The 27,943-nt window shown below is 40.2% G+C and overlaps 1 protein-coding gene across 1 annotated transcript; it reads right to left on the bottom strand.

The window, feature by feature from the left end:
* Nucleotides 1-57: 57 nt before the first annotated feature.
* On the bottom strand, nucleotides 58-27,943 carry LOC103510563 (ABC transporter G family member 23-like; the record flags this gene model as incomplete). Its single annotated transcript, XM_026824588.1, has 9 exons — nucleotides 58-563; nucleotides 1,517-1,608; nucleotides 1,984-2,148; nucleotides 4,503-4,588; nucleotides 5,214-5,332; nucleotides 6,685-6,862; nucleotides 7,071-7,227; nucleotides 7,888-8,060; nucleotides 27,818-27,943. Coding segments are annotated over 9 exons (1,320 nt in total), but the record flags the coding sequence as incomplete, so codon positions are not given.

Here is a 27,943-nt window from a genome sequence, read left to right as displayed (position 1 = left end):
ATTGACTTCAAACTTATTAGCCAAACAAATTGCTTTATTTGTTCTAAATGACTGGAAACACCTGGAATCCTTTGGGATTTTCACATTTTGCAGGTACCTTCGAGTAGAATTTCTACAGAGAAATCCTCTCTACAGAGCTTTCTTATGCCTTAGCATCAAATAAATGATGGATACCTATGTAAAATATCGTATGCAATATGCAAAATCATGAAACCGAAATAGACTTCTTTGCTCTAAAAATGACTAAACTCTCACAGAAAATACAAGAATTTCACATTTTACAGGTACTTAATGTATTTTTTCTACAGGAATGTCACTGTAACCTATAGGAATTTATTTCTACAGGGCTTTCTTATACCTCAGCATCAAATAAATGATCGATATGTAAAATATCGTATGCAATATACAAATCATAAAGCCTAAATAGACTTGTTTATTCCAAAAGGAAGCGTCCTTCCATACGATTGCCATGAATGATTTGAGAACCAGGGTGTTGGGCAGGACTGCAGTGCTTATGTAGCGGACTTGAGGGAACACAGCGGCTTCGATTGGCCAGATGAAGCCTGAAAGAAAGAGAAAGAGATGTGTAGGTAGTAAGAAAGAGGGGAACTGTAGCAACGGAGGTCTTATCGTCCCGAAATCGAAGAGAGAAGGGAGACAGGATAGGAGAAATAGCCGTTCCGAGAACGAACATTATCCCATCAGGATAAAATCCGCCCCGGGCGGGAATCGAACCCGCGGCCTAGCGCTGACAAGGCAGACGCACTACCAACGAAGCTAACTAGGCTGGCTACTGCTGCTGGCCTTTGATATTGAAAAACCGACATCTCCACTAATCCATTATGTGTCGCACATTGCATACACAAATAGCTTTACGGCGTTCATACAAATGTTTTACCTAAGTGTTTTACACTAGTGCTCTGTTTCTGAAACCAACTTCCCTTTTTTTCAACATTTTAACGTCAAAATGCGTCACCGACGGCTATTAATAGCCATGGTTTTCCTTTCCATGTAGCTATTTGGCGACATTTGCGCAATGCGCGAAGAATTTGCGTTTTAGGAAATAGGTACAGAGTGCGAATTTGCGAAGTGAATACCATGGAGCAGAGTGACCGAGAAAAATTACCACGAGAAAACCCGGTTATGTACTAGGTTTTATTTTATTTTAAATTTAAGGGGGCAACCCACTTTGTAGGTAGGTATAGATAAATTGAATAATGTCTAACATCTGAAGAAAAAAAAATCCTAGAACGTTTACCTACGTCAATGAGAGAAACAAATACCTACAGGTATTTTATTAAAATATATATATATAAAAAGATTCCAAGTTACCAAGGGATTTTCCTATTTTCTTAAAATAAAATTTACTCTTCATATTGCACTTTCCAGAGGTACACAAGAGGGCTGTCTGGAAAAAACTGACAAGAAAGAAAAAGAAGAAGAAGAAGAAGAAGAAGAAGAAGAAGAAGAAGAAGAAGAAGAAGAAGAAGAAGAAGAAGAAGAAGATTGTACTTACCAGTAAATGTATAAGATGATACGGACATTATAATACAGAGCCCTGCACTCTCAATCAGAGATCTTGTCAAGATGACCACGAAGAAACCTGGAAATAATATAATAAATTTAGTTAAACCGGTTTAATGTCACTTGTCAAGTTAGTTAAACTGGTTTAACGTCACTTTTCAATGTATGACTGTTAGATCCATAGATTTGTATAAACTCAACCCATTCTTTAGGGCTGTTTACCCCTCCACGTAAACCTCAAATTGGGCTTTTTGTGTGTGGAGGTAAGCGGTTTAACGTCACTGTATAATCCTAAATATATACAGCCCCTTGTGTAACTGACTCACTGACTGACTGACTCACTCACGTATACAAATTCTAACCCACTTCTAGATGAGCTAGGAAGATGCGGTTTTCACCATTGGATTCCTTATTTTTTGTAGGTACTGGGAAAAATCGGAAAATCCCGAAATTCCAAACATCTGGTTGTCGCCGCAGCTGTAGTCCGGATCCGCGGCATAGTTGGAGCAGTTTGCCGCGCCGTGGTTGACGACGCCGACCCTCATTTGAGGGGCGTACTTGAGGCACTCGTTGCTTTCGAACATGCACGCCACACTGAGGCCTACTGAGAGTAGGATGAACATGCTGGAACGACAAAAGAAAGAACGGAAGAAGGGATAGAAACAAATGGGAATAAAAAGAGGGTGGCCCTTCGACGACAAGCTACCCACCTCCTCACATAAACCTCACTCAGCCGGGAAAAGCCAGCAGCGCGCCATTGTCCTGATGGTCATTGGTCACACATCCGGATACTACTAACCACGCGTTAAGGTCTGTTTTTCATTCCGACGCAGGTGCCATGCAAACCCGACGTGAAGTGAGTTTTTCATTCCACTTCCCCTCTTTTAGCGTCGATGCTGCGTCTTAAATCCCTGATATGCTACTCTCGAGTAGCTTCAGTTCCGCCATTTTGTAATTGTATTGAGGGAAGTTTCCATGTTTCGTAATTTGTCCGCTAGATGTCATGGTTGTTGAGTTTCCACAATTTTTACCCCCACTCCTGACGCAGAGTGAACGTCAAGTGACGCCGCATCGATGCGACGTATAGGAATGAAAAACAGGCCTTTAATTAACTTTGTATAATGTGGCTGATGGTGTTACATTTATAAAATTCCTGTAATAACTGTGGTCTCTCCGTACAAAAATATTGAATTAAATACTTCAGTATTCTGTTTAGAATTGGTGCGTTCAACGTGCTATCGTTGCCAGCCTAGTTAGCTTGCTTGGTAGCGCGTCAGCCTTGTAAGCGCTAGGTCACGGGTTGGATTCCCGCCAAGGGCGGGTTTTATCCTTTACGGATAAGGTTCGTTCTCGGAACGGCTGGCTTTCTCCTCTCCTGTCTTCCTTCTCTCTTCGATTTCGGGACGATAAGACCTTGGCAGTTACAGTTCCCTCTATCAAAAGTGCTATCGCCGCCGCTGGCGTTGGCTAATTCTAGATGAGGTTGATGAGAGTACTCAACTACTCACGTGAAGTTTCGTTGAACCCATTTGAAGTTCTTGTAGATGATGGCTTTGGTGTGAGGCCAGAAGTTACTTCGAACTCTTGAGGTTCGCGCGCCTCCCAGCAGTCTTGATTACTTACTCTTATCCTTATGTTAAACGTTTGAAAAAGAAATAGGTAAAGCACAATTATTACTACATATTACTCACGCGTAGCGAACACGCGAAGCCCCCGGGGGGTGGAGGGGGGCGAAGCCCCCCTCCCGAGCACGAAGTGCGAGTTGCTAAGGTCTTTAGTTGGCTGCTAAGGTTTTGAGTGACGGGGGTTTTACACTTTTACCATCTATATCCCAGTCAGGTTTTTGGAATAGCCCAGTCAGCAAAGTAAATTCTGAAGGTAAACCCGGGGGCGTCTCGTGTTACTTCGAACTCTTGAGGTTCGCGCGCCTCCCAGCAGTCTTGATTACTTACTCTTATCCTTATGTTAAACGTTTGAAAAAGAAATAAGTACCTAAAGCACAATTATTACGGATTATTGAGATATTGGGAAAATCCTACAATGCTGCAGTGAGCACCAAAGTTGTGACATAATAACACAAAGAAACTACATTTACATTCACATAAACCTCAGACCTCACTCAGCCGGGAAAAGCCAGCAGCGCGCCAATGCCCAGATGGTCATTGGTCACCCATCCGGACATCAACCGTGCGTTAATTAACTTTGTATAATGTGGCTGATGGTGTTACATTTATAGATAGTGTTACCTGTAATAACTGTGGTCTCTCCGTACAAAAATATTGAATTAAATACTACAGTAATCTGTTTAGAATTGGTGCGTTCAACGTGCTATCGTTGCCAGCCTACTTAGCTTGCTTGGTAGCGCGTCTGCCTTGTAAGCGCTAGGTCACGGGTTGGATTCCCGCCAGGGGTGGGTTTTATCCTGTACGGATAATATTCGTTCTCGGAACGGCTGGCTTTCTCCTATCCTGTCTTCCTTCTCTCTTCGCTTTCGGGACGATAAGACCTTAGCAGTTACAGTTCCCTCTATCAAAAGTGCTATCGCCGCCGCTGGCGTTGGCTAATTCTAGATACCCTTAGAGCTTTTATTGGAGAGTTTTTGCACCTCTAACTTACGTGACGATAACCGAAACGTAAGACGTAAGTTGACAAAGTTGAGTGTTCGTCAAATAACGTTAAAGAGTTCAGTCAACGGGACGCTAATTTTGGTTGCAAAAACTCGCTATTATGTGGTTAAATTCTCAAATGAATGAGGATGAAATTCCATGCCTCGGCTGGGATCGAACACATGCCGTCCTGTTTAGCAGGCGAGCGTCTTGACCACTACACCATCGAGGCAGGTTAAGACCTACTTCGGTCTTTAAAACTTCAAGTTGTTTGTTCGCCAGCGGCGAAAGCACGTTAAATGCATCAGTTCTCAATGGTTCACTGAAGCAACGTTACGCGTGGCTAGTATCCGGATGAGTGACTCTACTTACCCCACCATGCAGCTCATGGCTACATGCGTTGTGTAATCATGAGGACGGTAGACAATGCCTTCGCCAAAGAACGCTTCCTTGTTGATCTGCAATGAGAGGAAAAGAGGAACTTGAAAGAATTGTTGCTGTTGTTGTTGTTGTTGTTGTTGTTGTTGTTGTTGTTGTTGTTGTTGTTGTGTTGTTGTAGCGGCGTTGTTGTTGTTGTTGTTGTTGTTGTTGTTGTTGTTGTGTTGTTGTTGTTGTTGTTGTTGTTGTTGTTGTTGTTGTTGTTGTTGTTGTAGCGGATTTAGCTTTCACCGAATCGTGATGGCAGATTAAAGAGAGGATATCTTTTTGTATCTGCCATACACCTGGGAGATGGTCTCTAGCCATGTTTAATAGGCTCGTCTTTAACCGCAGTCAACCATCGTGAGGACTTGTGCTTATCCTTTAAAAGCAGAGAGAACCCTTGAATGTGAATTGTCGACCAGCCTAGTTAGGTCTAGGTCGTGGGCTCGATTCCGGCCCGTGGTGGATTTTATACTAAACAGATAAGGTTCGTTCTCAGAACGGCTGACTTTCTCCTATCCTGTCTTCCTTTTCTCTTCGCTTTCGGGACGATAAGACGTTAGTAATTACAGTTCCTTCTATCTAACCTCTTAGAAAAAGAGTTGTCGAAAATGGGCAGTTGGGCAGAGAACCCCTCAACCTCCTTTTTGGGTACCTACTTACATTCATAGGCGGGATATCAGCAACTTTAGGGTTGTAGCCACACGACCGGAGATAATCTTTCAAGATGACTCCCATGATGTCTCGAATATTCTGCTCAATCTGATAGGTCGCCATGAAATCTGGGAGGAACACTTCTTCTAAACTCTCAACACCGTAACTGGTGATCAATTCTTCGGGTGACTTCTCAGCTAGGAGGACACCCTTCCTCATCAGTCCTACCTGAAACAAATAGATAAATGGACAAATTGAAGAGGTGTACACAGTCGTCACAGTCTCATTTTAGCCCAAAGCGATCACGCTAATTTAGGGCTGATTGAGAGGCTGACGAAGAACGCCGACTCCGTCTGTACACGGGAAAAGGCGAAGAAGAAGAAAGAAGAAAACAGTCTTATTTTAAATGGTCTATTTTAAATGGAACTCTGTAACATATTTGATAGAGGGGAGATGTAACAACGAAGGTTTCATCGTCCCGAAATTGAAGAGAAATGGACAGGATAGGAGAAAGATGGCCGTTCCGAGAGCGAAAAAATCTATATATAAAAGTTTCTTTTGCCAAAAATAAATGCCATCATTCTAGGCGTCACAGTATATCTGCAAAGGTTTATAGTGATGGGGGTTTTACCTTCCATTCGGTGACAAGCTAACCAGTCTATCCATCCACATTAACCTAACCTAGTCTCAATCAGGCCGGAAAAAGTCAGAAACACATGATTGCCCAAATGGTCACCCATCTGGGTACCAACCACGCGCAAACTTTGCTTATCATCAGTGCGAATCTAGCACCACCAGGGTCAGTGCTCTTGACCAATGGGCCACAGAGGTGGGCTGAAGCAATCTGATTGGTCAATTTTTAAAATTCCAAGAATTTCAGCCAATCCGATTGCTCAAACCGAGATTAAAACTTGGACGGCCAGCCTAGCTAGCTTAGTTGGTAGTGCGTCTGCCTTGTTCGTCACAGTATATCTGCAAAGGTTTATAGTGATGGGGGTTTTACCTTCCATTCGGTGACAAGCTAACCAGTCTATCCATCCACATTAATCTAACCTAGTCTCAATCAGGCCGGAAAAAGTCAGAAACACATGATTGCCCAAATGGTCACCCATCTGGGTACCAACCTACCAACCACGCGCAAACTTTGCTTATCATCAGTGCGAATCCAGCACCACCAGGTTGAAAGTCAGTGCTCTTGACCACTCGGCCACAGAGGTGGGCTGAATCAATCTGATTGGTCAATTTTTAAAATTCCAAGAATTTCAGCCAATCCGATTGCTCAAACCGAGATTAACACTCGTATTTATGAACAAGAATGATCGTTCTTGGATCAGTCTCAAGTCAAAATTGACCAATCAAATGCCTTGAGACTATGCTTAGCACAAACTTAAGACTCAGCATTTTGTTCATAAATATGGGTGTAAAACTTGGACGAAGTTCAAACTCACTTTGTGGTCCCGTGGGTGAGAGAAATACTTACCGGTAGAGTCTTGTCGGATGTCCACCGCAGAGTTATCCAGGAGATCCTGTTCCACATGAGAACCTTCGGTAAACCTCTGCAGAATCCCCAGGGTGAAATTAGCCGGAAACTCGAGCACGGACACCAAATACCGGGACTTGGCGAACCTCATGGCTTGAGACATGTCGTCGTATAGGATCTGAGGACAAACCGAATTCATAGAATAGAATTGATTGGGTGAATGGCAGATTGGTCGACGTACTACCCTCCAAGCTAACTAGACTGAGCTACTGAGCCAGCCAGCCAGCCTAGTTAGCTCTGTTGATAGTGCGTGCCTGCGTGGTCGACTATATGTGTGGACACTGGACACAGCTTAAACTTGGAACTTTTCTATCTCAGCGGGAGGCGCCTTCTATGTAATTATTTCTACCGTGCCCGTGCAAATACTGCCAGAAATAGTGGGCCAGCATGGGGTCCAGGCCTGAGGTTGGTTCATCCAGTATAACCAGGGACGGAGTGTGAAGCAGAGTCACCGCGATGGACACCCGACGAACTTGACCGCCACTGGAAATAAAGGGACGAGTTAAACGGGATTTTAGAGGGACCAAGTTTGTTAAACGGGGACGAGGTTTGTGAAACGGGGACCAGGTTGGTTAGAGGGACCAAGTTTGTTAAATGGGACCAGGTTTGTTAGAGGGACCAAGTTTGTTAAATGGGACCAGGTTTGTTAGAGGGACCATGTTTGTTGAACGGGGACGAGGTTGGTTAGAGGGACCATGTTTGTTAAACGGGACCAGGTTGGTTAGAGGGACCATGTTTGTTAAATGGGGACTAGGTTTGTTAAAGTAAGTTGATGCCATTCCACAAATGTCTTTTTTGTTCACTTTTGAGGGACAATTTTCAATGTGTATTTTGTTAGTGCGGTAGAGATTGGGACCTCTAAATGTCCGACCCGAGGGGGGATATTATACCTGCGCCAGTGGTGAGCCTACAAAAAAAAACATCCCCTGTCTCTTAAGAGTTCTTATGACCAAGGATCATAATTATTACGTATTATTTTAGGGCCAAAAGTGTTTGGTGTCTGTTTTTTGCAAATTAGTCTCAATTTTTGAGACCATCAGGCCTTTGACTCAGAGGGATTGCGCAGAAAGCCGGCAGGTACCCCTTTTCAACCGCCCACCAGAGGCGGATGGCGGGCCGACTAAAAGACGGTCACTATCTCACCTGAGCGTACTACAGGTCCGATGGTCGGGCGGCAAATCTAACACCTCTTGCAATTCCTTCATCTTGGCTCTGAATTCTTCACTGGAGATACGATATAGACTGGCGTAGAATTGAAATGTCTCTGCTATGGTGAACTCATCAAACAATGCAGTCTCTTGAGGCATGAAACCGATCTGGAATAGAATAGAACAGAATATAAATTAATAATAATAATCCTAGCTTATTTATACTGCTCGCATAGGACTGAAAAGTCCCTTTACTCCAGCAGTAGGCGACTACTTTATTGTGGTCAAATTCTCAAATTAAATTGAGGATACAATTCCATACCTCGGCTGGGATTGAACCCACGCCCTCCTGTTTACCTGGCGATCGTCTTGACCACCGATCGTCTACACCACCGAGGCAGGTTCGCTCTACAACTACCGGCTTTGCTTTTTGCACGCAATGAGTGTACGTAAGTGCAACTTTTTGGAAGTGTACCTACCTACGCAATTACCATAATTTACCTACACTTTTTTGGAGTGTTCCCAATATCTAATTTTAGTACGACCCAATAGGTATAAAAAAAATAGAATAGAAAAGACAAATTAATAATGGAAACAGCCCAAAATATAATTAATCTCTCGCAACGTAGCCTAATTTTAGGGGTCCGTCAGAAACTGGTGTATTTAACGTGCTAAAGCGACTTTTGAGTCTCATCTAATCAGTACACTTTTACTTGGCGGGGAACTTTTTGCACAACGGAGGTTTTTTGAGGGGATCTCATTACTTTCTGCAGCATACCTACAGGAATAACTTTAAGTGAGGAAGTAATTTAGTATACTTACCACTAACGATGCATCGAGTGTAAGCGCCAGTAACCTTCTCAAGACATAGGGAGAGTGTCAGCAAGATTGTGGGAGCTAGGAAAGTGATCCTGAAAATAGAAAATAATAATAGACTCTTGAGTGGAGGATAACTACGCCAGGTTAACGCCAGAGACACTAAAAAATAGAATAGAAAAGACAAATTAATAATGGAAACAGCCCAAAATATAATTAATCTCTCGCAACGTAGCCTAATTTTAGGGGTTCGTCAGAAACTGGTGTATTTAACATGCTAAAGCGACTTTTGAGTCTCATCTAATCATTACACTTTTACTTGGCGGGGAACTTTTTGCACAAAGGAGGTTTTTTGAGGGGATCTCATTGCTTTCTGCAGCATACCTACAGGAATAACTTTAAGTAAGGAAGTAATTTAGTATGCTTACCACTAACGATGCATCGAGTATAAGCGCCAGTAACCTTCTCAAGACATAGGGAGAGTGTCAGCAAGATTGTGGGAGCTAGGAATGTGATCCTGAAAATAGAAAATAATAATAGATTCTTGAGTGGAAGATAACTACGCGAGGTTAACGCCGGAGACGTTCTCTACCACCTAACCCTTAGAGCTTTTATTGGAGAGTTTTTGCACCTCTAACTTACGTGACGATAACCGAAACGTAAGACGTAAGTTGACAAAGTTGAGTTTTCGTCAAATAACGTTAAAGAGGAAACAAGAGGAACTTGAAAGAATTGTTGCTGTTCAGTCAACGGGACGCTAATTTTGGTTGTAAAAACTCGCTATTATGTGGTTAAATTATCAAATGAATGAGGATAAAATTCCATGCCTCGGCTGGGATCGAACACATGCCGTCCTGTTTAGCAGGCGAGCGTCTTGACCACTACACCATCGAGCCAGGTTAAGACCGACCTCGGTCCAATTTTGTTTAAGTTGTTAGTTAGACAGAGGCAACAGCAAATTGAATGTATCAGCTCTCAATGGTTCACTGAAGCAACGTTACGCGTGGCTAGTATCCGGATGAGTGACTCTACTTACCCCACCATACAGCTCATGGCTACATGTGTTGTGTAATCGTGAGGACGGTAGACAATACCTTCGCCAAAGAACGCTTCCTTGTTGATCTGCAATGAGAGGAAATAAGAGGAACTTGAAAGAATTGTTGCTGTTGTTGTTGTTGTTGTTGTTGTTGTTGTTGTTGTTGTTGTTGTTCTTTTTTTTTTTTTTTTTTTTTTTTTTTTTTTTACGATCCACTCAAAAAATCTCGAGAATTGATTTGAAATTTGAATTTCTTTAAACGCTGAAACATAAAATCTTACCTGTGCAATTACTGGCACGGCCTAAAGCTGTGCCCTTCCTAAGACACGGCACAATACCTTGCCCGGCACAATCCTTTGTTAACGCCTACTTAAAAAAGAGGGAAAGAAAGGCCCAACCCATCCTTTAGGGCTGTTTGCCCCTACACCTAAGCCTTAAGGTGGTCTTGTTTATAAAGGGCGTACTTACTCGGAGTTTCGGCTGGGCATATCTGTTTTCCGTTTAGCCAGATGGTCTTCACCTTGGGACTGCCTCCATTCGGTTCAAATCGGACCATTATCCGAGTTGTCATAGGTCGACTGGGATCCAGAACTTGCTCCAGGTTGAGGATGGTGAACTCCTTGTTATTCGAAGTGGTCACTTCTCCTAGCCATGACTGAAAATCAATGGAACAGTTGTGCTGACTTAGGTGAGGTTTTAAAGTCAAAGAGCTGCCAGCCTAGTTAGCTTAGTTGGTAGTGCGTCTGCCTTGTAAGCGCTAGGCCGCGGGTTCGATTCCCGCCCGGGGCGGATTTTATCCTGATGGGATAATGTTCGTTCTCGGAACGGCTGGCTTTCTCCTATCCTGTCTTTCTTCTCTCTTCGACTTCGGGACGATAAGACCATAGCAGTTACAGTTCCCTCTGTCAAACACTCAAACCTTTTTTTAACAAATATATTAATAATAAAAAGAAATAAAGAAAACTTGGACGAAGTTCAAACTCACTTTGTGGTCCCGGGGGTGAGAGAAATACTTACCGGTAGAGTCTTGTCGGATGTCCACCGCAGAGTTATCCAGGAGATCCTGTTCCACATGAGAACCTTCGGTGAACCTCTGCAGAATCCCCAGGGTGAAATTAGCCGGAAACTCGAGCACGGATACCAAATACCGGGACTTGGCGAACCTCATGGCTTGAGACATGTCGTCGTACAGGATCTGAGGACAAACCGAATTCATATAATAGAATTGAATGGGTAAATGGCAGATTGGTCGACGCACTACCCTCCAAGCTAACTAGACCAGCTGTTCCCAACCTGGGGGCGATCGCCCGCCGCAGGGCGATTTGAGGATCTCAGGGGGGTGATGAGGGGGGCGAAAGAGAAAAGGGGGCGATAAGGCTCGGATGGATGATTATCTTATTGAAGGTACAGATAGGTACAAGTTGAGAGTTTTGATATTACTAAAAAACACCGTAAGGAGGCGATGGCGGAAAAAAGGTTGGGAACAGCTGAACTAGACTAAGCCAGCCTAGTTAGCTCTGTTGATAGTGCGTGGTCGACTATGTGTGGACACAGCTATAACTTGGAACTTTTCTATCTCAGCGGGAGGCACCTTCAATGTAATTATTTCTACCGTGCCCGTCAAATCAATCATGCACCTAGGCACCTTTATTAAATTAATTATTGGCAGGTTATAGGTAATAATTAATAAAACAAAAAAATAAACTAAGGTACATTATGTAGGTATAAATTAGTTACTAGTTTTCATTCACTTAAAGAAAACGAGGAAAAACTTAATCATCATGAACGCAAGTTTTACTAGGACTGTGCTACTATTTTTCTAAAGAGGACAAGAGGTTTGATTTGGGAAACTATAACTGCGGAGGCGTTATCGTCCCGAAATCGAAGAGAAAAGGAAAACAGGATAGGAGAAAGTGTAGGATAAAATCCACCCCAAGCGGGAATCAAACCCGCGACCTAGGCAAGCACGCTAGAAACCAAGCTAACTAGGCTATCTGAAAGCAACCAAGTAGATTGAACACTATCCAGTACAAGTCCTCACGATGGTTGACTGCGGTTCAGGACGAGCGAGCCAATTTAACATCGCTAGAGCTAGAGACCATCACCCCGGTGTATAGCAGATACAAAAAGACATCTTTTCTTTATTCTGCTATCGCCGTTCGGCGAAAGCTAAAGCCGCTACAACAACAACACTATCCACGTTCAGGATAAAATCCCCCCGGGCGAGGTAGACGCGCTCTAAGCTACCTAGGCTGGCGCGAAAATAAACTCACCACCGGAAAGTCCGGAACCTGCGCGTAGAGTATGGGTCAACACTTGGCTCTTTGGGTTTGGGCGTTGTTGAGGTTGATGTTGTGGTGCTTGGGTAACTTGTTGAAGTTGAAATTGGCAGGGAAGTGACGATGCTCACTTTGGAAGTCGTTGTTGTAACTTTGGTCGAGGTTTGGGGGAATAATAATAATAATAATAATAATAATAATAATAATAATAATAATAATAATAAACCTTTAACGCCTAGCCGCGCCTGAGATTTCAACTTCGGGCCGTAGTGTCCCGTTACCTAGCAGACTCTAGGGCCCCCTATACCAGATTCTAGTCACGAGTATCTTAAGCTTTGGTCACGGGGAACCCATACTTGGCTTGAATATCCTTTAACTTGTTACTTGTTAGAAGTGTACCTGTTTCAATAATCTAACTAGAGTCTAAAGTTCTGAAGGTACCAAGTCATGTGCCCATAAAGCAATAAAATAAAAGTATTAGGTACCTATAATGATAATGATACAATTTTATTAATAACCAATTTGGTTTACCAAACCAATTTGGTATAGTAACCCAGAGTTTGTGCTTGTTTGAATAATCTAACTAGAGTCTAAAGTTCTGAAGGTACCAAGTCATGTGCCCATAAAGCAATAAAATAAAAGTATTACCTACCTATAATGATAATGATACAATTTTATGAATAACCAATTTGGTTTACCTAACCAATTTGGTAAACGATTTGGTATACCCAGAGTTTAGCTCCTTGGATTTCCTTTTGAGCTACGAACTTGTTATAAGTTTGAATAAAGTGTGTCTGTTTTAAATAATATAGAGTTTATAGAGTCTTGTAGCGCGGTGGACTACTTAAGTTGAAGATGATTTCCTGAATCAATTTCCGCCGATTAAAGAAGAAGAAAAAAAAATAGCTATGGAGAAAATTTCAGCTCAATCTGTGCAAGGTACTTTTGACGAGACGTCTCATAAGGATCAAATTATGTACCTTATAGAATAGCCATTAGGTATTATAGATACCTAGGTACCTGCTAGAAGAATCATGTAAAGATCATCACGCCTCATCAGAGACTAATAATCTTTACGGGTAATTGATCGCCTCTGATAAGTACCTTCCTCCTTTCCTCGTCTTCCTACTTAGAGACGTGTAAGTCAGACAATAGATACTTAGTACAGCAGAACCTCGATTATTTCAACTTCCATTATTTCAACTCCAAAATCCATTGTTTTTTCTATCTTTCAAAGGATATCCTAACTTATCAGAGGAACAGGTCATAGAAATTGATCATTTCAACTACCCCCGGTCCCAATTAGTTGAAATAATCGAGGTTGAAATGATCACTTTCTATGATCTTTTCCTCTGATAAGTTAGGATATCCTTTGAAAGATAGAAAAAAAATGGATTTTGGAGTTGAAAAAATGGAAGTTGAAATAACCGAGGTTCTAATGTAGTACATTCTACCTATACGTATTGCAAGTTAGAAGTTAGTACTTAACGTTATAGATAGACATTTAACGTCTGCCCTATAATTGACCAGAAAATAGAAGTTCTTGATCCTCCCTCTTTTTACTTTCTTCTTCTTCTTCTTCTTCTTCTTCTTCTTCTTCTTTTACTTTTTTTTTCGAATCGACGATTGATTTGATTCGATAAAAAGAATGGAAGGAAATCGCTCCAACCCACTGCTTGACCGATCTGGTACTCTAAGCATCGGTTTGTAATGTGTTTGCACAGGTACTCGGGAAGATGTAATTTTCCAGTTCACTGGTTCGCAGTTTCTCACGTCTCGAGAATCGGCTGTTATTATTATTAGCTAAATCCTTTCTTTTTTTTTTTCTTTTTAAACCTGAACGGCTTCAATGAATCGGTTAGATTGGTTCGGTAGGTAGGTACCTACTTACTTAAACCTATGAACCTACCGTGTTTTTAACGAGTACTTACCTAAGTACGGGAGATTTGTAAATTCGATAGGTTCTTTTATTGAGGTCGCTGACTTGGACTGGGGTTTTGGTTGGAAATCTAATTACCGGCTCGGTTAACGTTTAACGCCTCACCATTTTCATTCTGGTCATGGTATGGTTATGGTACCTGTTTTTAGCGCTATGCTTTAGTGCATTGATGCCGCTATACTTAGTACCTAGCTATTATTTTAGATAATGTAATTAGACAGGTAGGTTGATTGGTTGAGAAAGAAGTTGGTGGGTACGTGAACAGCAATGTACGTTATTTTTCTCCTCATGGTGACTCTGACGTCTACTTTTTCTCCAAAATCACTTGATGGAGAAGACAATAGGAACAGGATTTGGACTCTACATACAGAAATTTCATAAACATACCTATTGTAATAGGGAGTAAGAAAGGGGAGTCTTTCCCCATTTGTATATGAAATATAAGTAAGTGAATCAGTCTAATTTCACATTTCACAAGAGTATCTAGGTAGGTACCAAAAACAAGAAAGATTCCCACCGAGAAAGCTATTTTGCTTAGTTGTTGTTGTTGTTGTTGTTGTTGTTGTTGTTGTTGTTGTTGTTGTTGTTGTTGTTGTTGTTGTTGTTGCTGCTGCTTTTATACCTACTTCATGTACATAATCATGTGACTAGGACACTGGGACTAGGTGACAAGTAGGTACCTAAATGACACATACATACCTACCTACATCTACTATAATGACCATTATCGTCACATCTCTACTAGCGGTGGACTGAAATGACCGTCAGGTAATGCCAACCTGCCTACATTACGTAGCTACCTACCTACATACATACATACCTAACAATCTACCTACATACATACGTACCTACATATGTATCTACCTAGCTAAATACCGGACATGAATGTGCAGTTTTTCACCACTCTGCCCAAGTTTACACAGATTTACCAGCGTGTAAACTGCGTAACAGGTTTAATTTTGTGTCATAGAAAAAACATGAGAAAAATCGGTGTTCAGGGTGTGCGATGTGACTCTGAGAAGAAAATAATGTTCTGTAAAGCGCAACATAAGTTTGAACTAAGTAACTAATCTTTTCTACAAGCCAATTGGACATTAAGGGCGGGATGCTAGGATAAGGGAGAATGTCATAGGCCCACACAGAAAGTCACGGGTTGGAATTCCAAACGAAGCATCATTTAAGTAACATCAAACAAGAAAGGTCGCGTCCTGTTTACCAGACGAGCGTGTTCACCAAACCGTGATGTGTCACCTGAACCTTAAATTTATTTTTAGTTTAATCAGATAAGGTAAACCGACCATTCTATTGACCCTGATTGAATTTGACCATACCTAGGTGATTTTCTTCTTATTTACGGGAGTAATAAAATTTAGGTCATTTAAGTGCTGAGAAAAAAGTTCGTAATTTTACTCGTAGGTCTGTAGGTACGCGATGGTGGTTTAATGTATTAGAATTTATGTACCTAGGTACCCTTTTTGTTTTATATCGTCAACTAATGATAGAAATTCCAGATAAATACGAGATCTATTGACACACGTATTTTACGTAATGTCGCCCTTTAGTTGATAATTTCCTGTGTACGAATACATACATCGAATTATAAATAATTATTATAACTTTTAACCAAGCTTTCAAGACAATACTTTGCTACCAAGTTGTCGTTGTTTGAAAGGCCAGGACATATTAATAAATGTTCTGCGTTCATAATTGCTTGCAGATTACATAAAATTGGAAAATAAAATATGATTACCTAAGTTGTACGAGTATTCTCCTCTCAGAAACGAAAACGATTCCGATGGCGCGCCATCTTGGATTTCCTATGGTACAGTATACCAAAAGAGGAGAAAAGATTTTCAGAAGAGGGAAAAATCTGAAAGAAAAATACTACTGTATTAAGGAGCGCGGTAGCGCTCCGCCCCGCCAAGTCAAGAAAAGGCGCGCCATCTTGGATTTCCTATGGTACAGTATACCAAAAGAGGAGAAAAGATTTTCAGAAGAGGGAAAAATCTGAAAGAAAAATACGACTGTAATATTAAGGAGCGCGGTAGCGCTCCGCCCCGCCAAGTCAAGAAAGTTTGACCGCGCTACTAGATTGGTGTTTATTAAAAAGGAGGATTGGCCTATTTTTGCTTTCTGAGAGGGGCCTATTTTTGAAATTAACACCGGGCCCGGTTAGTCTGTTTACGCCCCTGGTGGCTCTGCTACATTTGAACTAATAAACTATATCTTCATTGCCCACTCGTAAGTAGAAACTGAGTAGAAAGTTAGAGCTGGGGAGTAGCATATTGCCAAAATAGAGCGGATAATGTAGGCACTAGGCACTTAATTGGTGCCACTGAGAGTAAGAGTGTTAATAGTGCAGTTCAGTTGCTTAGACATTCCGTAAGTGTGAGGACCGCAGTTCGCGAATTCCAGTAGAAAAAAAAAAAAAAAATGTCGTTGAGTCACAAAGGGAATGTTTGTAAGATTGAGTAACTCAATTCAAAGAAAGTAGGTAATTATACGTTCAAATTTAATAGCCTTTTGTATGCCAGACGAATGTCTGGCATACAAAAGGTTGCAGGTTCGAAGCCCAACTTTGGGGCATGGTATCCAAGCGAAGAATTTGTCCCACTATAATGGGAACCTCCATATTCAAAGTCTTCCGCACTTAACCACTATTTAATAGCGGATAAGGCATTCGTCTGGCATACAAAAGGTTGCAGGTTCGAAGCCCAACTTTGGGGCATGGTATCCAAGCAAAGAATGTGTCCCACTATAATGGGAACCTCCATAATCAAAGTCTTCCGCACTTAACCACTGAGGTACACTGGAGTCAACGATTTGAAACTTGAAACTACCAACATTCTGAAGTTAAATAACTTTGACTCGATTCCCCCCTTGGGCCAAAAACTTTGCGAGTGAGAGTGATATGCCGCTATAGAGGCAGAAGTTATGCCCAAATGCCCAGAAGTCAAATACCTTCTCAGTATCACATGTAGGAATATCATGTTTTATGTAGAAATATCATGTTTTATGTAGGAATATCATGTTTTATGTAGGAATATCTATTGGTATATGAGACCCACTCGTCTAGCGGATGTCCGATGCTAGTAGAACACGGCTGCATTTTTTTACTAATCGATTCCGAATAGTCGATATCGCTAGAATTACTGCTAGCTTGGAATGCCAAATATGCGATTCAAATGGCGAATCTAAAGTAGATACGAGTACCTGCCTATACTTACATTGGAGAAGTTTACATACAGGGTGTATCAGAATAGCTACTTTTTGGGAAGGATTTAATGTCACTGTATATCTCCTTGGCCGAATGGGCATCACACTAGGTTTGTCCACAGGAGATTCCGGGTTCAATTTCCGGCGAGGTCCAATTTTATTAGAATAACACATTGACAATTTGCTGAAGACGGGTCTGGCATTCAGACCCGAAATGTCCAATACCAAATAATAAGGTATGTGCCAACTTTAAGTCCTATAAAAAGTGTAAACCAATTTTATTAGAGAATGAAATACAGAGAATGAGGCACTTCCACACTATTCATTAGCTTTAGATACCTATACTGTGAAATTGCGAAGAGGTTATCTGAATTTTATGATTATGATTGGGTGTACCTACATACTTTCTTTCTGTGTCCGAAAATTATCGAGGTAATTTAGGGAGGAAGGTAGGTGCTTGTATCTACATACTGTGTGCATCCACCCACATCCCACATCAGACATCAAATCCAGGGCATATACAATATACATAGTATGTACTTGTATAGGTATCCACATAAACATTCACATATTTTAGTTTGGATTGTTTCACGGATTTCTAGATATGTAGGTTAAATTAATGATCATTGTGCCTATGTAGATGGTAAATCACTAGTGAATTTTATCAAGGTACGAGTACACCTACGTAGGTAAATATTTTATTATTTCTACCGATTTCGCTTTCAACGTCTGCGACCAAATAATTCGAACATGGAAATTGAGCAGAGCGATGCAGGGAATATGAATAAAATTCGTTAGGACTGTGTATTAATTTACTACTTGAAATGTATGATACGTGGCCGCATGTTAAATTTATGGGATTATATTGAAAATCTAACCGTACATTTACCAATATATACAGTAGAGCAAAGGAAAATTTGACACATCCACCACCAATTGGTCACAGAACAAATGTAATTTTAGCACATCCACTAATAATATTGCAATGAGATGAGAGGTTTGATGTTAAAGAATGCCTCAGGCATTAAACTTAGAATGTTATTTTTATTAAATAAGTAGGTAGGTACCTAATAAGTAAGGTTTTTTTTTTATTATTAAATATGTTTATATTAGACATCCTAGGTTATAAAGTTATGAAATAGGTACCTAACTACAAAAAAACAAAACTTATTACCTTTATACTTTATATGATACAATGGATACACGTTCCGTGTAGTTTTGTAGTTACCTATTTCATAACTTTAAGTTTTTTTTCTTTTTTTTTGATCATATCATAATTATACCTATAAATAAAAATAAACAGTTGCGGTTTAAAAATACGACTAGTGAAAAGAAAAAAAAATTATACCTATTTATTTCAAGTCTATCCAAATTCTTTCCTCTCCCTGCAGGTAAATGCATGATGGCCTGTCTAATGAAAGAGGCGGGGATCATTGAGAACACGAAATTCTCCAAGGAAGGCGCAGAGAGGCTGGCGCAGCGCTATTACGCCGACAACGAGGAGAATATGACCAAGGCGCGTTCCATAATTGACAGCTGTGACGCGTATGTGGCCGAGGAAACTGAAGAGTGCAGCCTGGCCACTAAACTGGCCTTCTGTGTGGTGGAGGAGGCGCAGAAAGTCGGCCTCTCCAGTGTGCCTGGAGGTTAAAGGCCGCCCTGTGACGAAATTTGGGCCGCTTACCCTCAGCAAGCGCTTGAGTGTAAAGTATGATGTTGACTTGATGAGAGATTTTTAGAGTTTTGCATTCAAAATAATCTTGTGTAGATAAGTACCTAAATACCCTTTTGAGGGGACCTGATCGCTTCTCTCTCGTATACAGTTATTTTACATGGCATTCTGGTATACCTCTTCGTAATATTTGGTACCGAAGCACCTTAGTTATCGACCTGGGTAGAGTATTATAGTACGTGTTGACCCATATTTCATACTCATAGTCTTGGCTTGGGCTGGGTTGGGTGTCTAGGAGGTTTCACTTGCCTTGCCCTTGCTGGGTTTATTTTGGTTCCGTGGTTTATTTTCGGGCTGTGTCTTCCGTAGCTTGGTAGGGTCACTAGGGCCAACTTTGACTTTATACAGCAACGTGGTTAAACCAAGCTGAATCGTTATAAAGGGATGGGGTATGTTTTTTTAAGAGGTTTGACAGAGGGAACTGTAACTGCTATGGTCTTATCGTCCCGCAAAGTATGATGTTGACTTGATGAGAGATTTTTAGAGTTTTGCATTCAAAATAATCTTGTGTAGATAAGTACCTAAATACCCTTTTGAGGGGAGGAGAAAGCCAGCCGTTCCGAGAACGAACATTATCCCATCAGGATAAAATCCGCCCCGGGCGGGAATCGAACCCGCGGCCTAGCGTGGGATGGGGTAAGGTAAGACGCTCTCCTGAGAAACGAAAATAAGACGCTCTCCCATTTTTTGACGCTCAACTGAGTTATCAAAATAAATAATTCTCAATTGGACCACTACATAAAATCTTTATTGCCAGCCTAGTTAACTTGGAGAGTAACGCGTCTGTCTTGTAAGCGGCGCTGGGTTCGATTCCTGCCCAGGTTCAAATCAGGTTCGTTGTCGGTACGGCTGGCTTTCTCCTATCCCATCTTTCTCCTCTCTTTCGGGACGATGAGACCTTAGCAGTTATAGTTCCCACTATCAAACCTCTTTGAAAAATCTCAATTTATTTCATGTCATCTAGTATTATAAAATGTATATCATGAAAAAGATAATTATTGGGCTCTCACATCACCCTTTGAGGGGAAAAAAAGTCAAGTTTATTCTGTCTAAATTCTAGAAAAATAGTAAATGGTGCTTTGTAGGTACTATAAATAGACATACTAAAGATTATAGAAGGTAGGTAAATAAGTAGGTACCCCAAAAAATAGTCCCAAAAGTTACCCAAAAAATAGTCTAGACTATTTTTTGGGTAAGATCCCGGACGGCCTGAGTAATTTTAGAAGAGATTTGGCCTGGTTTATTGAAATTCCAAAGTAAAGGCGAAGTAATGACAACAAACAATGAATGTTCATTTTGAAAAAGATTGCTAGGTATAGGTAGGTATCTTAATAAAGACTTTATTTAAATGTAAAATGTACCTATATTGAAATATTAATAAATTATAATTAGTAAAAAATAAAAAAAATGTTCATTTTTATTAAATAGGTATTTTTATGTAGGATCTTTTTAAAAGAGTTACTATCGGATTAAAAGTTTACATGAACGACTGAGTTTGTTTAACACAAACATGTCATGAAGATTGGCATGGGTCACGATTCCAACTAAACTTCCATCTTGTTTCAAGTCTTTTGTATTTTTTCAAGATCATGATTTTTCTGTTTTGATTGTTGAAATACTTCTTATTTTTTTATGTTGCATGAAGTAATGTACATAATAACAATAAGAATGTAGGTAATACCTACAATGGTACATATAAGTAACACATGACATTCTGATTGTGTAGATACAGTACAGTGACGAAACAACTTCACATAACATTGATGTAACAAACTGTAACAAGTAATGTATTTTTCTTTTGGTGAAGTAATTAAGTAATGTTTTTTTTTTTTTTTTTGGTTCGTCTTCTTCGTTCTGATCATCATTTTTTCCGACTCTTTTTTTCTCGGGTTCTTTCGAGATTTCATAAATGTCTCATTTGACGCATTTTTTTTTAGTTCAAGAAATAATCGCTTTAACTTGGGTACGTTAATTTTCGGCACCGTGTAAATACAAGTAGGAGATTTCAATATTGATGTTGGATGTGCAGTAGTTCGAAATAGAAAACAAACTGAAACTATCTCTCTCTCTCTCCAAAATTCTTACACCAGGGAAAAGTTTTGGCTCCCTGCCTATCAGATTATTATAGTCTGCTTGTCTGAATCATAAAATCATATAGGTCCGATTTCACTCTAATAATGGGTACCTTAGAGTACCTAGTAGGTAGGTACCAACCGAATATTTTATATCTAAAGGTAATACATAGATAGGTACTTTTGTATGACGATAATGATTTGGACACTCACTTATTCATGATTATTATGGACAGTAATGACTGTTAGGAATATTAGGCTAGGTTAGGTACATCGTACATGAATCATTATGTTCCCATTCATACCGCACAAGAAGATATACATATGTATAAGCAGGTAGGTAGCTAAGAGGTAAGTATGTAGGTACATATTTCAGGCACATAGTTATGAATGGGTTCATAATAAAGGAGCGCGGTGGCGCTCTGCCCCGCCAAGTCAAAACAGTTTGATAACGCGATATTATAGATATTATTTGTACCCTAATTCCCTAATAGTTCAATGAACAGTACAATTCAGCCAGAAGACCCCGCACGGAGCCTCGAAAGGCCCAAAACTAATAAGAAACTTGTATTCATATGTTGAACATGTTTGCCAAATTTCATCAAAATCGGACATTTTGTTCCAAGTCAGGAGTATCCGATTACAATCGGTCGAACATTTTGTAAACTCGACACCTGAATCCGTCTTCCATGACCCCAAACTCTCTCTCTCTTGGTAAATTCCTCTATCTTACCGCTCTATTCTTGCAAGCATCGAAAATATGGACTTCATTTTGATTAACTATAGGTACATAGGTTAGCCAAATTTCATCAAAATCGGACATTTTGTTCCAAGTCAGGAGTATCCGATTACAATCGTTCGAACATTTTGTAAACTCGACACCTGAATCCGTCTTCCATGACCTCTCTTGGTAAATTCCTCTATCTTACCGCTCTATTCTTACAAGCATCGAAAATATGGACTTCATTTTGATTAACCACCTAGGTACATGGTGTATTTATTACTAAGTACATAGTGGGTAAGTAACTAGGTACCTACACAGGAAAAAAAAACTCACCATCGAAAATTTCAGCAGATTACCTAGATTACTCTCCTTCTTATAGCATAAGGAATAAGGATGAAAGTAAATAATCATAATAAGTTCAATTTATCCATTACACAAATATCCATGGCTAACACTATGTAGATAGAAATCAAATGTAATTATGTAGACCCTTATTATCTATCCTTAAGATCTACGGATCTCAGGTATATGGATAAGCGACATGATGGCTGCGGTTTATCCGTAATTATATTGTCCCTCGTATAACCACAAGGTACATTTTTGGTTTAAAGAACTTGATGATACCTACCGTATCTCGGTATCTTCTTGATGACCAAGTAGGTATAACTTAGATAAGTCATAAGTAGCTCTACATTATTAAAATTTCAAGGGATCTGATTTCTAATAGATAAGGGTAAGGAAAGACATAAAATTAGTCGGTACTTCTTTGGGTACTTTCGAATTAGAAATCTAGATACAGGGTAGGTTTCTATTTCTGGTTTTTAGTTATATTTATAGGCACAACATCCTAGTTTATAATCTCCTTTAGATTTAGGAGGCCAGAACATTGTGTACGTGTTGACGTCATCTTTGTATGGGTTCTTGAACGGGATTTTCTGGAGACAAATCAGGATATGAAAGTTGCAGGATTATTACGAGTAGCACTGAAGTATTTTTTTTTTCTCGCGACTAACATGTGGCCCACCAAGCCTTTTTTCTTTTTTGTTCGGCCCCTGGCAGCTCTCACCTCGGTTCGTCGGTACCCATTCAGTTACAAACCATACTCGATGGTACCTAACATAAATTTTTCAGCTCTCAAGAGAGACTTTTCCCGATGTATTTATGAACTGCGACCGGTGTAAGGTTTGGAACACTCAAATGTGGCCCGCGAATCTCGCGGTAAGAAAAAAGTTGAGTAGCTTTAAGGTAGAAACACAGAACCATCACGTCACGTTACATCACGTGATGTGACGTGATAGTAGTGTGGCTGTCCTGAACAAGATTACCTACAATTAACTTCATGGGAAAACTTTGGACTATATCTTTCTGACCCCCAGGAGTTCACGTGACGTGATAGAATAGAATAGAATATACCTTGGTTATCCTACCCGAATAGGACTGAAAAGTCCCTTTACCCCAGCAGTCTAAACAAGGTCTCGTATATTTGATGGGTTAAAGAATAATACATACAACTAACAATTCAGTAAAAAGACCTTGCTTAACTATAGATCTATAGATGCGTGAAGGAAGATAGCAGTGAGTTTCTACCTTTTACACATGTCTATTTGAACTGCGGCTCTCACCGCTTCAGGAACACTCAAATGTGTCCCTCAAGTCTCGCGGCAAAAAAACGTCGAGTACGTTTAGTTGCTTTTGCTTCAGTTTCACTTACTTTTTCTGGTTCAGCCTCTATGGCTTGGTTTTGCTGGTGGCAGAGTCGGAGGAACACTTCTTCTAAACTGTCAACACCGTAACTGGTGATCAACTCTTCGGGTGACTTCTCAGCTAGGAGGACACCCTTCCTCATTAGTCCTACCTGAAACAAATAGATAAATGGACAAGTTGAAGAGGTGTACAACGTCTCATTTTAGCCCAAAGCAATCACGCTAATTAGGGCTGATTGAGAGGCTGACGCAAAACGCCGACTCCATCTGTACACGGGAAAAGACGAAGAAAAAGAAGAAGCAAACAGTCTTATTATGGTCTATTTGTCAGACGGAACTCTGTAACAGATTTGATAGAGGGGAGATGTAACAACGGATGTTTCATCGTCCCGAAATTGAAGAGAAATGGACAGGATAGGAGAAAGATGGCCGTTCCGAGAACGAATCATAGTCAGTTCAGAATGATTGTATAAAAAAATCTATTTATAAAAGTTTCTTTTGCCAAAAAGAAATGAGATCATTCTAGGGTTAAAAAACGCGTCCCGAATTTTTTCTGGGACAAAAACGGAAATTCGGGACTGTCCCGGCCAATTCGGGACGTTTGGCAAGCCTAATTATTAAGAACAAAGAGAAAAAGTTGCAAAGAGAAAATTACTTAAAAAAAGAACCGTACACTTAGTGGTTATGCATTTGGGAAAACATTTCGTATGAAAGGTGAATCCCTATGTAGAAAGTCCTCAAAAATCCAAATCTCAAGTCAAAAACAGCGAAAAATTATTTTAAAACGTTGAAAATTCAATTTTTATCTGACGTTCCAAGGAAAAATGTAAAATAGTTGCCTCTGATTCTTAAAAAAATGCTTATTTTGCCATGTTTTGAACAAGTATTTTCCCAAAATGAGTGCCATACTGCCATGTTATTTAGTGCCATATTTTTTGAAAAATAAGTGCCATATTCTGAACTTCTCTGTTAATTACCTACAGTAGGTATCTATACTTACCTATCATAAAATTGTAACTACATATTGGTATTTCTCTGAGGAGTCTTCTGTACACCTAAGGAGTTACCTTTAGGTAATTAAATAGGAAATATGTACTTACTGGTAGGGCCGAAGTTATGGGAGGGGGAGGGCCACCCCGCCCCCCCTCGGGATTTTTTTTCCTCCTAAAAGTATGGTAGGTAATGATAACGAGACTACCTACCTGTCCCCAATTCGACAGTCTAAACAAATAGGTGTACGAAAAATATTGGCCTATAATTTGGAGCCTCCCCTCTACAATAAGCCACTGTTTGGCCTTCTTAGCCCCCCCCCCCTCGCTGTAATACTGACTCCGGGCCTGTTTGCTGGTTTTTCTTCCGTGTCCAGCAGTTTGGTAGATAGGACGGTAAGTGTCTAATAGGTACCCAATCTACCTATGTACCGCTTTCAGCAAGTGTACATTTTGCACCTATTTCAAAATAGGCATACCTACTATGTGCCTCTTTATGTATATAGCTTTAAACTATGCTTTGTAATAGCCCTCCTAATGGGGCGTTAAACATGACATTAAAAATAATGTAAAAAGTAATTAACCATCAGTAAATTGAAAAATAATTTAACTTCATATTTTGCAGATTGGGTAGTTAAATTTAAACGTTGAATAATACCGTTGTTGCTCGGCGTAGCTTAACATCAAAAACGAACCGGAAAATAGCCTATAACCTTCACGGGAGTGCAAGCAATAAGTTCACAAAGTTTCATAGGAATCGGATGAGCGGTTTGGCTATCCCTTGTGGTATCCAATCTGGTTCTATTCTGGTCTTATTCTGGCATGGACAATGCCGGAAAACCGTATGGACCAGTTTTCCTGTTGATCTCATGCCGGTTTGGTATGCCAAGGTTTGGTACTTTGGTGTGTCATGCCGGTCAATCTGGTATTTGCTAGGATCAGATCTCACGCTCATAAAATTGTACTTCTCTCGTTACACCTATAAGTTGTTACTTAATTACCCATATTTACCTATCATAAAATTGTAACTACACATTGGTATTTCTCTTAAGAGTCTTCGGTACACCTAACGAGTTACCTTTAGGTAATTAAATGGGAAATATGTACTTACTGGTAGGCCCGAAGTTATGGGAGGGGGGAGGGCCACCCCGCCCCCCCCTCAGGGTTTTTTTCCTCCCAAAAGTATAGTAGGTAATGAGAAAGAGACTACCTACCTGTCCCAATTCGACAGTCTAAACAAATAGGTATACGAAAAATATTGGCCTATAATTTGGAGCCTCCCCTCTACAACAAGCCACAGTTCGGCCTTCTTAGCCCCCCCGCTGTAATCCTGACTACGGGCCTGTTTGCTGGTTTTTCTTCCGTGTCTAGCAGTTTGGTAGATAGGACGGTAGGTGTCTAATAGGTACCTACCTAATCTACCTATGTACCGCTTTCAGTAAGTGTACACTTTGCACCTATTTCAAAATAGGCATACCTACTATGTGCCTCTTTATGTATATACCTTTAAACTATGCTTTGTAATAGACCTCCTAATGGGGCGTTAAACATGACATTTAAAATAATGTAAAAAGTAATTAACCATCAGTAAATTGAAAAATAATTCAACTTCATATTTTGCAGATTGGGTAGTTAAATTTAAACGTTGAATAATACCGTTGTCGCTCGGCGTATAGTTTAACAAAAACGAACCGGAAAATAGCCTATAACCTTCACGGGAGTGCAAGCAATAAGTTCACAAAGTTTCATAGCAATCGGATGAGCGGTTTGGTCAGGCATAAAGTTCGAACAAACACACACACAAACATTCATTTTTATATAGGTATTAGATAAATAAATAAACCTTTATTTGGTGGTCATTAAAGGCACAATACAATACATACTTATAAGTTTAGAGAAACATACAAAGAGTAATCCTACCTATGAATATAACCATTATACATGAAGTATTTTTAAGTTCTTCTCATTTGAAAAATATGCCCAAGCTCAAGGGCAAGACCGCAATTCAACAATTGCTGAGGTATAATAATTATATTAAAATAAAATATAATTATTATTAATTGTAAGATCGATATAATTTGTGATAATTTTCTCAGGCCGATAAAGTAAACAAGTTGCAAAGTAGCTTTGAAGTTGCAATCAGTGGCGTAGCGTGTATATAGGGTGTATAACAGCTTTGTGGCACACCCGGTATGGGTACGAACTACGAACTTTTAGTGGCCGGGGTCACGATCTGCCTTTTTTTTTTCTTTTTTTCCCAAGAGGTTTGATGGAGAGAACTGTAACTACTAAGGTCTTATCATCTTGAAATCGAAGAGAGAAGACGGATAGGAGAAAGCCAGCCGTTCCGAGAACGAGCCTTATCCGCTCAGGATAAAATCTGTCCCGGGCGGGAATCAAACCCGCGACCTAGCGCTTTCCTACTCCACTGTGGATGATAATAAATTCAAATTGGATCGATTCTGCATTATAATATGATCAAGTTCGATAAATTAATACACATAACCTCCTTATGTAACATTGATGATGTGTATTATAGGTACCTATGTATAACCTCCCTGGGTACTAGATATTAAAGTAATGAGACCATAAACGGGAGTCATGAATTATGACGTCATCGCCTACGGGAGCGTATGCCACGTCAAATTTCACGATTTACCGGTATTTTAAATCCATTTATCTCGGTATCTAGAAGTCATAGAAGAAAAAGAAAAATTCCGTTGGTCCTCATTTTTCCTGCTCTATAACGTTGAAACATCACCCAAGTAAGCGCAACTGTTCTATTTTCAGACTTTTAGCGATTACTTTATACTAAAAGAAGCGCGTCCTACTCCTCCAACATGAGACAAGCCTGGTGTATTTTCCAACAGGTCCTTTGACAAGAGGGGTGGGGTCTCGGCACTCTCGACCTTCCTAAATATGGCCCTGAATCGTAGAGGAAAATCTAGATCCACTGCCGAGCCCTAGAAAATAAAATCAATCCGTTTTCTTGGGAAATCAGCTAGAATGACGTCGGTAGTCACTGGAAAGCTTTGAGAATTCCTAATGAAGAAATTACGCCGTGACAATGAAATAAATAATAAATTGTTTATGTAACAATGGAAATGAGGCAAAATATAGCATGTTTGTTATAGGGTGGGTAGACTATAATAATTACTTATTATTATTTCAAGATTTTTGATAGAACACTGAAAAAAAAAAAAAAATGGTGACAGGGTGCCACAAGTTTAGGGTGGAAGAACTCTATTACAGGGTTACTTCCCCTGATTTAGGCTGTTGGAATGCTATACATATATTTTATAGTGTCGAGCTTCCCGATATAGAGTTCAATATTAGACTGCCGGAACTCAGTCACCAGATTAGGCTGCCGGCACCCTAGATTTTAATTAGGACTCATCTTGTTCATGTAAATGACTTACCTTCTTCTTAGAATTGACTATAAGCTCAATGCTGCCATAATCGAGATCCAAAGCTCCTACCAGACATTTCAATAGAGTGGTCTTGCCACATCCACTCGAACCCAGCAACCCGTAACTGAAATCAGA

The sequence above is a fragment of the Diaphorina citri genome, unplaced genomic scaffold (genome assembly GCF_000475195.1).
Source record: "Diaphorina citri unplaced genomic scaffold, Diaci psyllid genome assembly version 1.1 scaffold618, whole genome shotgun sequence".
NCBI classification, from domain to species: Eukaryota; Metazoa; Arthropoda; class Insecta; order Hemiptera; family Psyllidae; genus Diaphorina; species Diaphorina citri.
This window is presented reverse-complemented; position numbering and strand designations above follow the sequence as displayed.